Source organism: Petaurus breviceps, unplaced genomic scaffold, assembly GCF_028583685.1.
Source record: "Petaurus breviceps papuanus isolate PSGF00001 unplaced genomic scaffold, PetGlider_PUasm1.0 76, whole genome shotgun sequence".
Lineage (NCBI taxonomy): Eukaryota > Metazoa > Chordata > Mammalia > Diprotodontia > Petauridae > Petaurus > Petaurus breviceps.
Window position 1 is genome coordinate 63743805 of NW_027186473.1, and position 15292 is coordinate 63759096.

General features: G+C 33.1%; 1 protein-coding gene across 1 annotated transcript in view; it reads left to right on the forward strand.

Moving 5' to 3' along the window:
* GLRB (glycine receptor beta) overlaps nucleotides 1-12456 on the forward strand; it is a 109476-nt gene extending 97020 nt beyond the window's left edge. Inside the window, exons 9-10 of the mRNA XM_069105626.1 lie at nucleotides 2650-2942; nucleotides 10066-12456. Coding sequence (XP_068961727.1) covers nucleotides 2650-2942; nucleotides 10066-10362 — 590 coding nt within the window. The 3' untranslated portion in view covers nucleotides 10363-12456. The remainder of the gene's footprint in view (nucleotides 1-2649; nucleotides 2943-10065) is intronic.
* The last annotated feature ends 2836 nt before the right edge of the window (nucleotides 12457-15292 follow it).

Below are 15292 nucleotides of genomic sequence, written 5' to 3' on the forward strand. Positions count from 1 at the left end.
GGATCGGAACGCTAAAAATTCCCCTGTGTTTTCTACAAATGTCATTGAATTGCACTCTGCAAACCTGCTCCTACCTGGCTGTTACTTTCCACTTCTGTATAACAGGAGTTTCTCACTCTGCTGCTCACTACTACCCATTGTTCTCCCATCCCCCATCAACTCCAGCTATTTTCAAGGTTCCTAAATAACTTATTTATGTTTTTTGTTAATGTTTTCCTGATATGTACAAAGCAGAATTTTGTTGTTGATAGTATATTTTTTTTGTTTTTCAAGTAAAAAATTATATTTTTCCACATCATTTCCCTCACATACATCAACTGAGGAATTTTTTTAAAATAAAAATCCCTCACATTCATATATAGTCTGGGGGAAAAAAAGCACATGCCTCCATTAACCACGTCCTGAAATTTATGTTCCTTCCTGAATTTTCAATTAATCCCTCAGCCAAGAGATGAATGGCATAATTCATTTTTGTCTTTCAGATTCATAACTTATCACTGCATTACATTCTCAAGTCTTTCCAAATATTTTCTCCCTATAATGTTCTTATCATTTTATAAATTGTTCTTTTGGGTCTGCTTCACTTTTCTTTGAATCAGTTTACAAAGGTCATCCTAGTTTCCTTTGAAACTGTCAATTTCATAATTTCTAATTTCACAATAATATTTATTTGCAATTCATATTTAACAACTTAATTGTCCATTCTCCAGTTGGAGGATAGCTCCATAGTTTTCAAATTTTGGCAACCATGAAAACAGCTGCTATAATTATTTCTGTACATATAGATCCTTTTCCTCTTTCTTTGATTAACTTTGATGTATGGGCCTAGTAGTGGTATAAAAAAGTTTTTTTCTTTGTCTTTTATCTTTATTTTTAGTTTCTGAGGGTATTTTTAAATTGCTTTTAAGAATTATTGAACTAACCCACAGCTCCACCAATAGTGCATGAATGTACCTGTTTTCCCATAGCCCTATCAACATTTGTCTATTTCTTTTGTTATTTTTCCTACTCTGATAGAGGTGGAAAAGTGGGTTTAATTTGCATCTCTCTTGGTTATACACACACACACACACACACACACATATACATATATATGTATATATACATATGTATGTATGTATATGTAATTTTTATTTCACGATTTATACCTTAATTTTTTCTTTGAAAAATTTGCATTAATATCATTTGGATATTGAGGAATGACTCTTAGTTTTAAGAAATTTGAATCAATTCTTTATATATTTTTAAATGTGTCCTTTATTTGAGAAAATTGTCATAAAATTTTTCCTCAGTTACTTGTTCTCCTAGTTTTTATTACAGAAGTTAAATTTGTGCATTTTTAAAAATATAATCAAAATTGTCCTTTTGGTTACATGTAATTCAATCACTAGTTTAATCTTGACTTCTCCATGGATTCAAAAGATAATTGTTTCCTTTCTCCTTTAATTTGTTTATAATATGATCTTTTTAATATCTTGTTCATGTACTGTATCCATTTGAAACTTTTTGTGATGTATGCTATGAGGTATCATTGGTATAACACCAATTTCTGCCAGAATGATGTTCTATTATCCCAGTTTTTTTCAAATTATGAGTCAAATAGTTTCAAAAGACTGAACTAGATATTTTTCCTTATAATCTTTTAAAATCTGTTTTCCTTCTTAATAAATTACATCTATTATGTCTCTTTACTAGGAATTTTTCTAGGAATTAATTATATTTTTTTATCTTGTGATTCTCACTCTAGAATGAAATGGTACTACTAGATTTAGTCTGAAAATAATTTGAAAATTCAGATAATGTATATAACTGAATATACTACACTACACACACATACACACACAGATTGAGAGAGAGAGAGAGACAGGTTGTTGTGTTTGTCCTTTGTTTTCAAAGAGGATCATGATATCAGGGAAGTGACTTGACTTGCAGTTGACTTTGTTTCAGTGAGCGAGGGCTGTGCAAGGTCACCAGCCTCATTTTCTCCTCCAGAGCCATCTTGGTCCAGTGACCAGATATTCATCAGAATGACTGGAGATGGCCCAGGATTCCATGGGAGAACCAGACCCTTTTAAGCTAAGGTCTTTTAAAGTTCTCACTTTCAGTTAGCTAAGGCCCATTCTGTGAATAGGCCTCTTTAAGAAGTGAGTCAAGGGATGGTCCCTTTAATTGAAAAAAAAATCACACTGGGAGGAGAAGACCCTTGGGTTGCTGGTCAAAAGAGAAACAGTTACTGTTAACATTCACTTTGAGCTAGGAGGGCCCAAAATGCAGCCATTAAGTAGAGCTTGGGCCAGGGCCTATTATGGTCCAATCTATGAGATCTAGAGTAAAATGGGTTTGAGGCTTGTTCTTTATTTGGGATACACTAAAATGGGGTTACTTGAAAATAAAATGAAATTTTATTATATTATAAACCAGATCTGTATATTTTTAAAATAATGTTATTCAAATTTTCTATTTTATTTCTTAAAATGATAAAGTATTTACAAAGCACATCCAATCATCTCTGGCTACAAATTTGTATTTCTCTTTTAAATGACCCATTGGAAGGGTCACTGTAAGACATAAAGTTGTGTAATGTTGAGAATGACCTAAAATGCAGAAAAAAATATTAATTTTTTATACCTCAAATTTCTCATTTTACAGGTATCTTCTCCGTCCTCAGCTTGGCATCTGAATGTACCACCCTTGCTGCTGAGCTTCCCAAAGTATCCTATGTGAAGGCCCTTGATGTCTGGCTAATCGCTTGCCTTCTCTTTGGGTTTGCATCACTCGTAGAGTATGCTGTGGTTCAGGTGATGTTAAACAACCCCAAACGAATTGAAGCAGAAAAAGCCAGGATTGCCAAGGCAGAGCAAGCAGAAGGGAAAGGTGGAAATTCAGCTAAGAAGAACACAGTCAATGGTACAGGGACTCCTGTTCACATCAGCACTTTACAGGTGAGGATGCTTTTTACCCGGGTAAGAAACTTTTCACATTATCTTTTTGACCTCATGGGAAAGACATTTTTCTATTGATACAAAGTCCTTGATGGAATGTTTGTGCAGTTGTTTTTCCTTGCATTTATAGCGCTTTAAGTTTTGCATAGCATTTTTTATATATATTATCTGATTTCATCTTTGACACAGCATTATGAGGTAGGTGTTATTATTTTTACCATTTTAAGGTGATAAAACTGAGGCATAGAGAGGTTAAGTGACTTACACAGTGACAAAGAGCTAGTAAATGGGTGAAGTAGGCTTTGAATTAAATTCTGTGTCCATGTCCAATTCTTTCTTCAAAACCTAGCTTCTATGACACAAAACTAAGAATAAAATGAAAAGTGTATACTAAAAACAGTGTTTGCTACCTAAAACACCACTTGAAAAAAAAAACACAAAAGCAAAATAAATAATTATTTTAAAGACAAAACTAATGGAAAAAATACTTTCCTTATTCCAGAGGTCTATTGTGTTGTTGCAGTAAAGCTAAAGAGCAAAGAACTTTAATTGATTATGTTGCATAATAAAAGTCATCAGGCACAAGGTATTTTGCAACCACAAGGACCAGAGTTCCTAGGAAAAATCTCCCCAGTTTTTCATAGTATGTGAAATATATAAGTTGGCCATATCTGTACATGGAAGATAACAAATGAGATCACTGGATTCATAGGTTAAGTTATGCTATTTTTACTTTTCCTTTCACAGAAGTTCTTTCAAATCAAGCTAATAGTCACCACAAAATGGTATAGCCTATTTAAGTAGTTCACCATCTAAACTCATGTTAGAATACTTATGGGAGATTTTTTTTCTGGAAGAAATGGAATTTAGCATTATTGTTATTATCAATTACAGAAAGCAATTTTCAAAAAAATATATGTTTGTGTACATACACAAACACACCATCTATATATAATCTAGACTTTATAACTTTGATCTAGGATTTTAATTAGAATAAGTAATTTAGCTTTAGTATCAACATTAGATTCCCATCTGTATAAGCTGATTTTAAAATTAAAAGGTTCATAAAATCATTTTGAGATACATTAAGAAGTAATCACAAGGCAACTAGAGTACAACTTGGTTGCACAAATACTATTATTGTCTTGGTTTAGTAGTTTTGATGCAAAAATTCAATTGTACTTTTCAGGAATTTCTTGGTTGTAAATATGTTGTCTTTTCAAATACCAGTTTACTTAATTTCAATCATAATAACACATAATGTAATTATAATTGCCTCTGTCAAAATAGTAATAATACTAATAACAAAAACAACAATGCTGAGATATAATAGTAATTGGAAATTGGAATATATTTAAAGCCAATTTTAAAAAATGCTGCTCCTACTGAGAAGAGGAAAACTGACAGAGAAAAACTACATACAGTGCTTCATGTCTATCCTCTGTTTCTAGGAGGGTATTTTCAAACATAAATGCTAAAAAATTTGACTCTTCCGTGTACTTCAGAATGTCACAGCCATGCATAGATAAATGTATAATCAAAATGTCTGCCTATGCTATGGTAGTGTTTTGCCCAGTTGTCTATCTATTCAGCTATCTTTAGGCATCATGATATAATAGCCTGAAGGCTAGAATTAGAATTTGGAATGTTTGTATTCAAATCTCATCTTTGATACATAATGGCTGTGATCTTAGACACATCATTTGGCCTCCATGTGTCTCAGGATTTGTAAACTAAGTAAAAGAGAGGTCAAAGTGGATGATTTGCATTATCAGTTGGAAACTTCTCATGCTGATCAAATCAAAAATTCTACCCAAGTCAGATAGGAAGCACAATCTTTTCTTTACACATAAATAAAGCAAAAATTTATTTGTCTGGCTCTGGTTTCTTAAATCAGCACCCAACTGAAGCTGATAAAATGATTTGCAGAATACTTCCCTTTAGATCAATGAAAGATCTAAAGATGATTTTATGTATTATATCAGCATAGTAATATTTTCTGTTCATAATGAACTCTATTTTTGCCTAACAGCCTCTCAGTTTTTTAGTGTGCTCAAAGCAAAAGGGCCCAGGTATGAAAGAGTGAAGGAAATAATCCATTGGGTCATTTATTTCTGTTTCACAAATGATCCTTTAATATCTCAATTTCACATGCTAGATTTCTGCTACCAGCAAAGAAGTCACAAAAGTTTATGAGAGGAAGGGAAATAAATCCCACATTTCTCAAGGAGACACAATAGAAAAATATAAAATTTGAATTAGATATATATCACCTTGTTAGTGTGTACTTCGAGTATGGTTTTGTCAGTTTCAAGTTACTGAGAAGCAGTCTTCTTGCTTGGCACTAATAATTGATTCCTGTGTGTGCTTTTCTTTGGATATTATTACTGCTTTTCTTTTGGAATTCTTTTTTTGCTTCCTTGCAGCCAATGGAAGCTATGTATAAGTCTGAATAGAACATCTAAAATATTTACTTTTAAAGTTTTTTAGTCACACAAAAAACCACATGAAACTGAAGGTGAAAATTCCAAACATCTCCAGGAGAATTGACAAAATTCGTTGGTGTTCTAAGGCATATCAACCTTCATTATAACTTTTAGGCTAATTGACATTATCACTTTGTTTACTTAAGATTAAGTTTACTATATTTCAATGATTTCCCATTTGATAATCAGAATGATAGCATAACAAATTTGTATTTGGAATAAAATTTGTATAAATTATACAAATAATCATTCAGTCAAACAGCATTTACTATGTCTCTACTATCTGCCAGGCACTGTGGTAATCACCAGGGTTACAAAATATTAAAAACAAAAGAAAACAAAAATCTGTTCTCAAGGAACTCAGTCTAATGGGGGAGAGACAATATACAAACTACTCTGTATGAACAAGATACATAGAGAATGAATTGTGGATAGTTTCAGAGGGAAGATATTAAGATTAAGGAAGACTGAAAAAGCTTCTTGCAGAAGATGGGGTTTAAATTTAGACTTAAAGGAAGAGAAAAAATAAGCCACGAAGTGGAAATAAAGAGGGAGAACATTCTAGGTACAAAGGGCAGGCAATAAAAAAGTCCTGCAATGTTGTATGTGAAGAACAGCAAATGTCCAGTTTTAATATAATGGGGGGAAGGGGGGAGGGAGAGTTAGGGATGAGAAGACCGGAAAGGTAGGAAAGGGCCAGGTTATAAGAGTCTTTAAAAAACAAACAAAGAGTTTTCTATTTGATTCTGGAGGTCACAGGTAGCCACTGGAAGTAAAGAAAGAATTCTAAAATAAAAGTAGTAATATCCAACGAAAACCACACACAATACAAGTTAATTTGGGGAGGTGGGAGAAGAAGCAGTAGTGAGGAGCAGGAGGTGGTGTTTGAGCTGAGCTTTGGGGTAACTCGGTATGCCTGCAATATCCCACCTCTGTATAATGGAGATAGATGGAAGGACTTACACAAAACGGGAAGTAGACCAGTTTAGATGAGTTATATAGTGCGTGACATATAATAAGCCTGGAAACGTAGCCTGGGTAGACTAGAAGATGCCAAGTAGAGGACTTATTATTTTATCCTGAAGGCAATAGGGAACCATTGGCATTTATTAAGCAGGGGTATGATACGGTTAAGATTGTGTTTTAGAGATATCACTTTGGAAGTTGTGGGAGAGAGAAAAAGGGAGGGAGGGAGCAAGGGAGGGATGGAGGAAGAGAGAAAAATAGAGAGAGAGAGACAGAGACAAAGATAAAGACAGAGAGATGGAGAGAGAGACAGAGAGGTAATATAATAAAAAATAGGGTGTCATTCAAATAGAAAATTATTTCATATCTCAGTAGCAGTACATTAAAATATCTAAAGAGCTAATATAGTGTCCTGAGTTCTTTCACTTATAGCCCAAGAGTAGTGTAAAGCAGGAAAAATTGGGCATTTTTTATAATTTGTTGTGATACAGAGAAATAATGACTAGTACAAATAATAAATACCCCTGAAGTAGTCTTATTGTTGACAATATTTTATATAATCATAAACTCAAATAGTGCAAATTCAAATATGTGTAACTATGATTCATTATTTGCACTAATTGGAACTTAATTGTCCTACCATGCAAAAAAAAATAACCTAGATTAAAGGGGCTTCACTGTAGTCTCCAAACACATTAATCTAAATAATATTTTAATGCTCTGTTTCTAGGTTATAGGTCAAATATTCAAATTTATAATTAATTCCAATAAATTAATGATTGTGATATGATCAGAACACTCTATCGGTTTGTGCTTTTGTCCCTCTCACATTCTAACTTTTAACATATTTATCAGTCTGTATGTTATATACTCCTAGTAGATGATGGAACTGTGTTTTTTATCATTGTATTCTTAATAAATTATAATGATGTCTGGTGTGTAGAAGGTGATTGATAGTTTTGTTGAACTGAATTGAATTCAATTAGTAATATAATTTAAATATTTTATACAACATACTATCCATTGATGATAGTTAATTGTTTCACCCCTTAGGTCAACTGATTCACTCAGTTAATAATAAGATGTGAAATTCTCTTTACTTTATGTATTTGATAAGAGTGATATATGTAAGTCATCTAATAGACAGAAGCCTTTATCCCAGAAGATGACATCTCTTGAAACAGTTTCTATAAAGAAATCAAAGATTTGAAAGTACAAGGTGATTTCTGTAATCCATCAACCTAAGTGGAGACAGGCCTGGGTCATGGCTGAATCTTAGTGGCAGGATAAGGTAAAAATACCTTCCATACCTCCTCTGAATACACAATTTTAGCTTATAGGAATTCTAACTTGGAATTCTTACAAGCACCAATATGTTGAAGATTAATGTTTTTGTCACTCTGTAACAATAAATTAGATTAATCTCATAAGGATTTTTAAAGTTTATTTTTATTGATTTTGTTAAATATTTTCCAATTACATATAAAATTTTAATAATAATTTTTAAACGCTGAGTTCTAAATTATTTCCCTTTATCTTTCCTCTCTGCCCACCTTGAGAAGCCAAGCGATTTGATATAGATTATACATGTGAAGTCATGCAAAACATATTTCTATATAAGCCATGTTGAAAAAAAATAATTCATCCAATTTAATAAAACAATAAAAATAAAGATTACAAAAAAGTATGTTCGATCTGCACTCAGAGTTTGTCAGTTCTCTCCAGAAGTGGATGCATTATACATCATGAGTCCTTTGGAATTATCTTGGGTCATTGTCTTGAACAGAGTAGTTGTGTTTCACAGTTGAACATCCTTATAATATTGCTATTACTGTGTAAAATGGGTTCTACTCACTTCTCTTTGCATTAGATCATGAATGAATGAAACCATTCTGCTCATTATTTCTTATAGCACAATAGTATTCCATCACAATCATGCACCAAACTCATTCTGCTATTTCCTAATTGATGGACAGCCCTTTGATTCCAATTCTTTGCTATGACAAAAAGGGTGATTATAAATATTTTTGTTCAAATAAGTTATTTTCCTTTTTTAATCTCTTTGTGATACAGACCTAGTAGTGTTAATGCTCTGTCAAAGAATATGCAGTTTTATAGCCTTTTGGGTTTAGTTTTAAATTGTTCTCCAGAATGTTTGAACTAGTTCACTATTCCACCAAGAAAGCATTAGTTTGTCACGTTTTCCTCATCCCCTCTGGCATTAGTAATTTTCCTTTTCTGTCATGTTACCTAATCTGATAAAAGTGAAGTGGTATCTCAGAGTTGTTTTAATTTGCACTTCTCTAATAAGTAGTAATTTAGAACATTCTTTTTTTGTAATTATTGATCACTTTAATTTCTTCTTTTGAAAGATGCTTGTTCATATCCTTTTACCATTTACCAACTAGAGAATGGCTCTTATTGTTATATAATATATAATTTTCGCTTAGACCCTTTACACACATATTTGTGTGTGTACATCTATATAAACTTACAAAGCACATACATAATATATATGCACATATGTGCATATATCAGAGTTATAATTTTCTGTTTTCTCTCTAATTGTGGATGCATTAATTTTATTTGTGTGAAAACATTTTAATTTCAGGTCATCAAAATTATCCATTTTAAATTCTGTGATGCTCTCTATTCCTTGCTTTGTTATAAACTCTTATCACTATCCATTGAGCTGAAAGGCACATTTTTCAATGCTCCCCTAATTTAATTATATCACCCTTTAGGTTTAATCATTTATCCATTTTGACTTTATTTTGGTATATGCAGTGAGGTATTGGTCAGTGCATAGTTTCTGCAAAACTGCTTTCCAGTGTTCCTAGCAATTTTGGTCAAATGTTGAGTTTTTACCTTAAAAGTCTGAATCTTTAGGTAGATCAAACACTAGATTTTTGTGGTCATTTATGTTATGTTCTCTGTATTATTTTCCTAGTCTATTCCACTGATCTACACTCTATTTCTTAGCAAATACCAGATCATTTTTGATGATTACTCTTTTGTAATCGACTTTAAAACCTGAAATTGCTAAACCACCATCCTTTACATTTTCACCAATTCTCTTTGTGTCCTTGATTTTTGTTCTTCCAGATTAATTTTGTTGCTATTTTTCTAGTTCCATAAAAAAAATTTATTTTGTAGTTTTGTTGGTATGGCACTGAATAAGTAAATTACCTTAGGTAGAACTGTCATGTTTATTATATTGACTTGGCCTACCCGTGAGCAATTAATATTTCTCTAACTTTTTGAAAGTGTTTTGTAATTACAATAACATAATCCCTGGATGTAGCTTGGCAGGTGGAGTCTCAAGTAGTTTTTATTGTCTGTCATTATTTTAACTGGAATTTCTCTTTCTATATCTTCCTGATAGTTTTAGTGGTAGTACATAGAAATGGTGATGATTTATGTGAATGTAATGGTTTGTTTGATAGCATAAATAACTTTATATAGGCAGTGCTATGGAGATATAAGTATTCAACTAATTTAATAATTCAGTAGGTTGCTTATTGATTATTTTTCCTCAGAAGAAAGCTAAGAGAATTTAACAAATTCTTAATATGATAGATATCTTTTTCTGAAGTTCTCTCAACAAAGATACTTTACTTATGCATAAAAAAGTTCTAAGCATATTATGTCTATTCCTTTTCATTTACTAGGTTGGGGAGACCAGATGCAAAAAAGTCTGTACTTCTAAATCTGACCTGAGATCAAACGACTTCAGTATTGTTGGTAGCTTACCTAGAGATTTCGAATTGTCCAACTATGACTGTTATGGAAAACCCATTGAAGTAAACAATGGACTGGGGAAATCTCAGGCAAAGAACAACAAGAAGCCTCCCCCTGCCAAACCAGTTATTCCAACAGCAGCAAAGAGAATTGATCTTTATGCAAGGGCATTGTTCCCTTTCTGTTTCTTGTTCTTCAATGTTATATATTGGTCAATATATTTATGATGTATTTTTGTCCATTTGTGTAAAATATAAGACCATTAATCATTCCTCTTCTCAATCACAAAGGCCAGCCTGTGAAATCATTTGCATTTTTGAAGCAATATATTGTATTTTGATGCTGTGTGATTGTAATGAAAATACGGCATTTTAATTTTGAATGAAAGCATGACAATGCTGTCTGTGCTCTGACCAGTTAATGTGTATATATGTACAGCATACAGCCTGCTCTAGGAATATATGAAAAATCTCATCCTACATCATTGATCAAATTTAAATAACTCTCTAATGTTTCTATAAACATGCAAATATTTCAGGTGACCTGAATAATTAGAAACTTATGTGCATGCTCTCTGATTAATGTCAGTATTCCAGTATATGTAGTATTTCAGTACTCCTTCCTTGTAACTCTGAGATAAAGTCATTTTTTTCTTATATAATTTTCTATGGTACTATTGAAGAGCAAACTAAATTGTAATTTGGTTCATTTAAATTTGTAAGTTAAAAAATGTAGTTATTCCAATCTGTGCTGTGTAAAAAAAAATTAAAAGGTCAAGGAATTGCTAATTTTGTAAAGAAATTTTATTTAAAATGTGCCATAATATAAAGGGAAGTTTGGAGGAATGTGAGTTTGTGAAAAAGTATCATTTCCTGTTTAATTTTTGGTGAAATGAGAAAGAGCAAATTAGGAAAGGCAAAATGATAAAATACATAAGGTAATAAAATCTCATTGAAGTGATTTTTTAATTGGATAGTACATTGTTATTGAATATGATTGAAATTGAAGTGATACTGAGGGCACAATACCATTGTGCCTTTAAGAAGAAATAATAATGCTTTCTTTTGAATATAGAGGCAATGAATGGGTACTCCTTCAAAGAAGCAAAAATGTCCCATAGCTAGAACTACTTTGGTACATAAAAAGGTCTGTAATTAATAAAGGATCTTAGATTGTTAGTTTTTTAAAATAGTTTTTAAATGATTATGCACATGACGTATATGTAATTGTGCAGGCATCCATTTAATCACATTTATAAATTTTGAGTGATTTTTTTTTTGCTTCCCCATTTGTCTTTTGTGATTTGATGTAAGACATTTAATCACTATTATACCATTAGAATTTTCCTAGTCAGTTTACCTAAAGGGTAAAAAAGAATATTAGAACTTTGGTGTTCTTTTAAAGTGATTCTGCTCTCACCCTGCTTTCCAGTTCAGATTTACCAACTTTAACCCTTCCAACCTATAAAGGGATTTCAAATGTGATGATGCATCTGCTTCTTATTTGGTATTGTTTCCAAAGGTTTTTATATTTTGTCTTAGAATTCTAGTGTTGAAATTCAAAGATATCAGTAATTCATATTGGATAAATGTTAACAAACATCGCCATAAAGACTAAGCTAAACTATATTAATTTAAGTGGTTCCTGTGTAGGTATCAGTTTAAGTTAATGCTGCCACTATGTATTTCTTCTGATTTAACTCTTTGGTATCAAGTCTGTTTAAAAAATACTCTTCAGAGGTCATTAAATGTTTCTAAACTGGTAAGACACTAAGCTATGGTAGTTTGCCAGCACCCTTTAGTTTAAAAAAAAATGTATCTCTATGCTGCACCAATTTACTATGCTCTGGCTATATGCAAATGGAAAAGTCAACAAAGAATTAGATGAAATTGGGTCACTTAAATATCAAAAGAAAATGTAAGCTATATGTTAATAAACAAGCAATTGGTTAAAGAGGAAATAAATACAAAATGGCAACATTTCCAGTAATTACAAAGCCCTAATGAGTCCAACTACATAAATTTGATGGATTGTGTGCAAAATTATCTTCATTTTCCTTTTAAAATTATTTTATGTTCTTAGGATTTATTGTGCATTCATAGTGCTGTTAAATTCCATTTATCTTGAATGTCAAGTGTAAGAAATTAGGCCTTAAAATGGAAAATGTACTATAAGGTAGGTTTTTTTTTTTTTCTCAATCCATGGTACCTTGTATCTGTAGTAATCTATGTAAGTTATTTTATTCTCTGCTGTGTAACAATATTATTGTGAAATATTTTGCAAAATAAAAAATCCTAATAATCACAATATATTAAAGCCTACTTCTAGTGTGTTTTTATTGTACACTGAAGAAACAACACTGGGCAGTGATTGCAGCAGGTTCTAGGACATGAGTATCTGTTTGTAATTACATTCTTTAAGGTAGCTTTTTAAAAAATATATTTTCTGTCTTGGTCAGAGGTGTGGGTAGCTTGGAAGTTTGCTGAAATTGTTCCTTTGTGTGAAATGCAAAACTTGTGATTTCACACCTATTTATGGAAAGGCATATATACTTTCATTTATAAATATCAGGCATCAAGAAAAACCCTTGTTAAGGCATATAAATATTAGCTTTGGCAAAGAAGTAAAAACAAGAATGATATTCACTTTTTTTTTCATTTTTCAAATGCTTTATTAACTTCTGATTTATATCATTCATTTCCACCAGATTTTGAGTTACAAATTTCTCCCCATTTTTCACCTACCCAACATAGCAGTCCCACAGGATATCCCCTCCTCCAATCTGCTCTCTCCCATATTTTCTCCCATACACCTTTTGACTTTTCCAGTGGATCTCTACGCCACAGTACCTGTATATCTTATTTCCCAATTACATGTAAAATAGTATTAATTATATATATATATATATATATATATATATGAATATTTGATTTTAAAACTTTGAATTCCAGATTCATTCCCTTACTCCCTTGATGCCCACCCTTACTGGGAAGATAAGCAGTTCAGTATAGGTTGTACATGTGTTTCTAATGCAAAACAATAACATAGTAGATATATTGTAAAAGACTGACTATATTTCCCTCTCTCCTATCCCACCTTCCACTTATTCTATTCTCTACTTTTATCCCATCCCTTTTCAAAAGTGGGTGCTTCCAACTTCCCTCCTGCCCAGTCTGCCCTCTCTTCCATAATGCCCCCCTCTCATCCCCTTCCCCCCTACTCTCCTGGAGGGTGAGATACCCTATTTAGTGTATATTTCATTCCCTCCTCAAGCCAAATTCAATGGGAATAAGTTTGACCCATTCCCTTTTGCCTTCCTATTTTTCCCCTCCATTGTAACCATTTTCCCTTGTCTCTTCTATATGAGATAGTTTACCCCATTCTGTCTCTCCCCATCTACTCTCATTTTATTCCTCTCTCACCTCTTAATTTCACCTTTTAAGTATCATCCCTTCCTGTTAAATTGGTCCTGTGCCATCTATCTATGTATACCTGTAAACATATATACACATTCACATATGTATCCATATGCCCATATACCCTCATATATATATATATATATATATATATATATATATATATATATATATATGCCCTACAGTCTAATTCTGAAGCAATGATTTTCCTCATTGAGCTTTTGAGATTCTTTTTTCCATCTGACTAATTCACCTTTTTAAGGTATTCTCCTCATTGCCTTTTGGAGCCTCTATTGCCATTTGAGTTAGTCTATTTTTTAAGGTATTATTGTCCTCAGTCAGGCTGTTGACTCTCATTTCATAACTTTCTTGTATTGTTCTCATTTCTCTTCCAAATTTTTCCTCCACTTCTCTTCTTTGCTTCTTAAGGTCCTCTATGGCCTATAACTAGCTCCTATTTTCCTTTGAAGCTTTTGGTGCAGGAGTTCTAAACTCACTGTCTTCCTCTTGTTCCATGCTTTGCTCCTTTTTGTCCCCAAAATAGGAGTCTAACATTGGAATCTTCTGTCTGCTTTGTTTCCTTTGCCTGGTCATGTTGCCCCTCAGTCCTTTGACCCCTGGGCTTTTTGCCACAGTAGGACTCTGCCACCAGACAGAGGAGCTTTTGTCCCAAATGCTGGGGTTTTCTCAGCTGCCGGAACTAGGAGATGGGTGCCCTATCTGAGGTCTCCACACGCTCTGGCAAGCTGGACACACACTCCAGGACTTCCACCCTAGACTGCAATCCAGATCCAAGAAGGTTAAAGCAAGAGCAATTACCCCTCAGAATTGTGCTTTATTACCCTACACTCTGCAGGGCAGGAGCTGAAGCTACCATGTGGTACTGGCTGGCTGTGCCCAGTGTCTCAGTGGCTTCTCGCCCTGTGGGTAAAAGCCACATACTCCCACTTACTGGGTCCCAAAGTCCAGACTGCACTGACCTCTCACTTTGTCCATGCATGTATGTATTGATAAATCTGGAAACAGCCACAGCTGTTGCTGATCTCGAGTCCCTCTGGCTGGGTGGCTGGTCAGGCCCTCCCTGGGGCTAAAGCCTAGGTGTGGGGCTGGGCTTGGCTCCCAGAAAGCTGCGCTGGCCTATTCCTTCTGGCCAGATGGGCTGTCCTCCACAGGAGGTTAGCTTTTCTGTGTCATTTTGTGGGTTATGCAGCTCCAAAGTTTGTTTAGAATCCCTTTTTACATGGATTAGGGAAGGTGGAAGCGGGAGCAGGGGGGAGGTCCTGCTTCTACTGAGCAATCTTCACTCCCAAGAATGATATTCATGAATTAAATAATTATTTTTTTCTAGATATTAATTGGCATTTGGCCTTTATTTATAGTATATGTACAATGAATTTGTTTTTGATGTATTTTACAAATATATGCACCAGTGAAGTGCAATTAAAATTAAATATGGTGTCAAGATTTTTTAATAATTAATAAGTCACTCAAAGATTTGTTTTATTAATTTCACTTAGTTATTGATACATCAAAGGGATATATATCCCCCCAGGATCCAAATATTAAAAGAGTCCCCACACTTAAGATATTTACCATTTTATTAGTGGTAGACTACATATGTAGGAAAGTGGTAGCCAAAGAGTGGTATTTCATTTTGAAAGTTATAAGGAATGAAGTCATAGCATTATAAATGAATAAAATCTTTCCCAGAGCAATGGGTATATTAATTGGCTGATGGCTC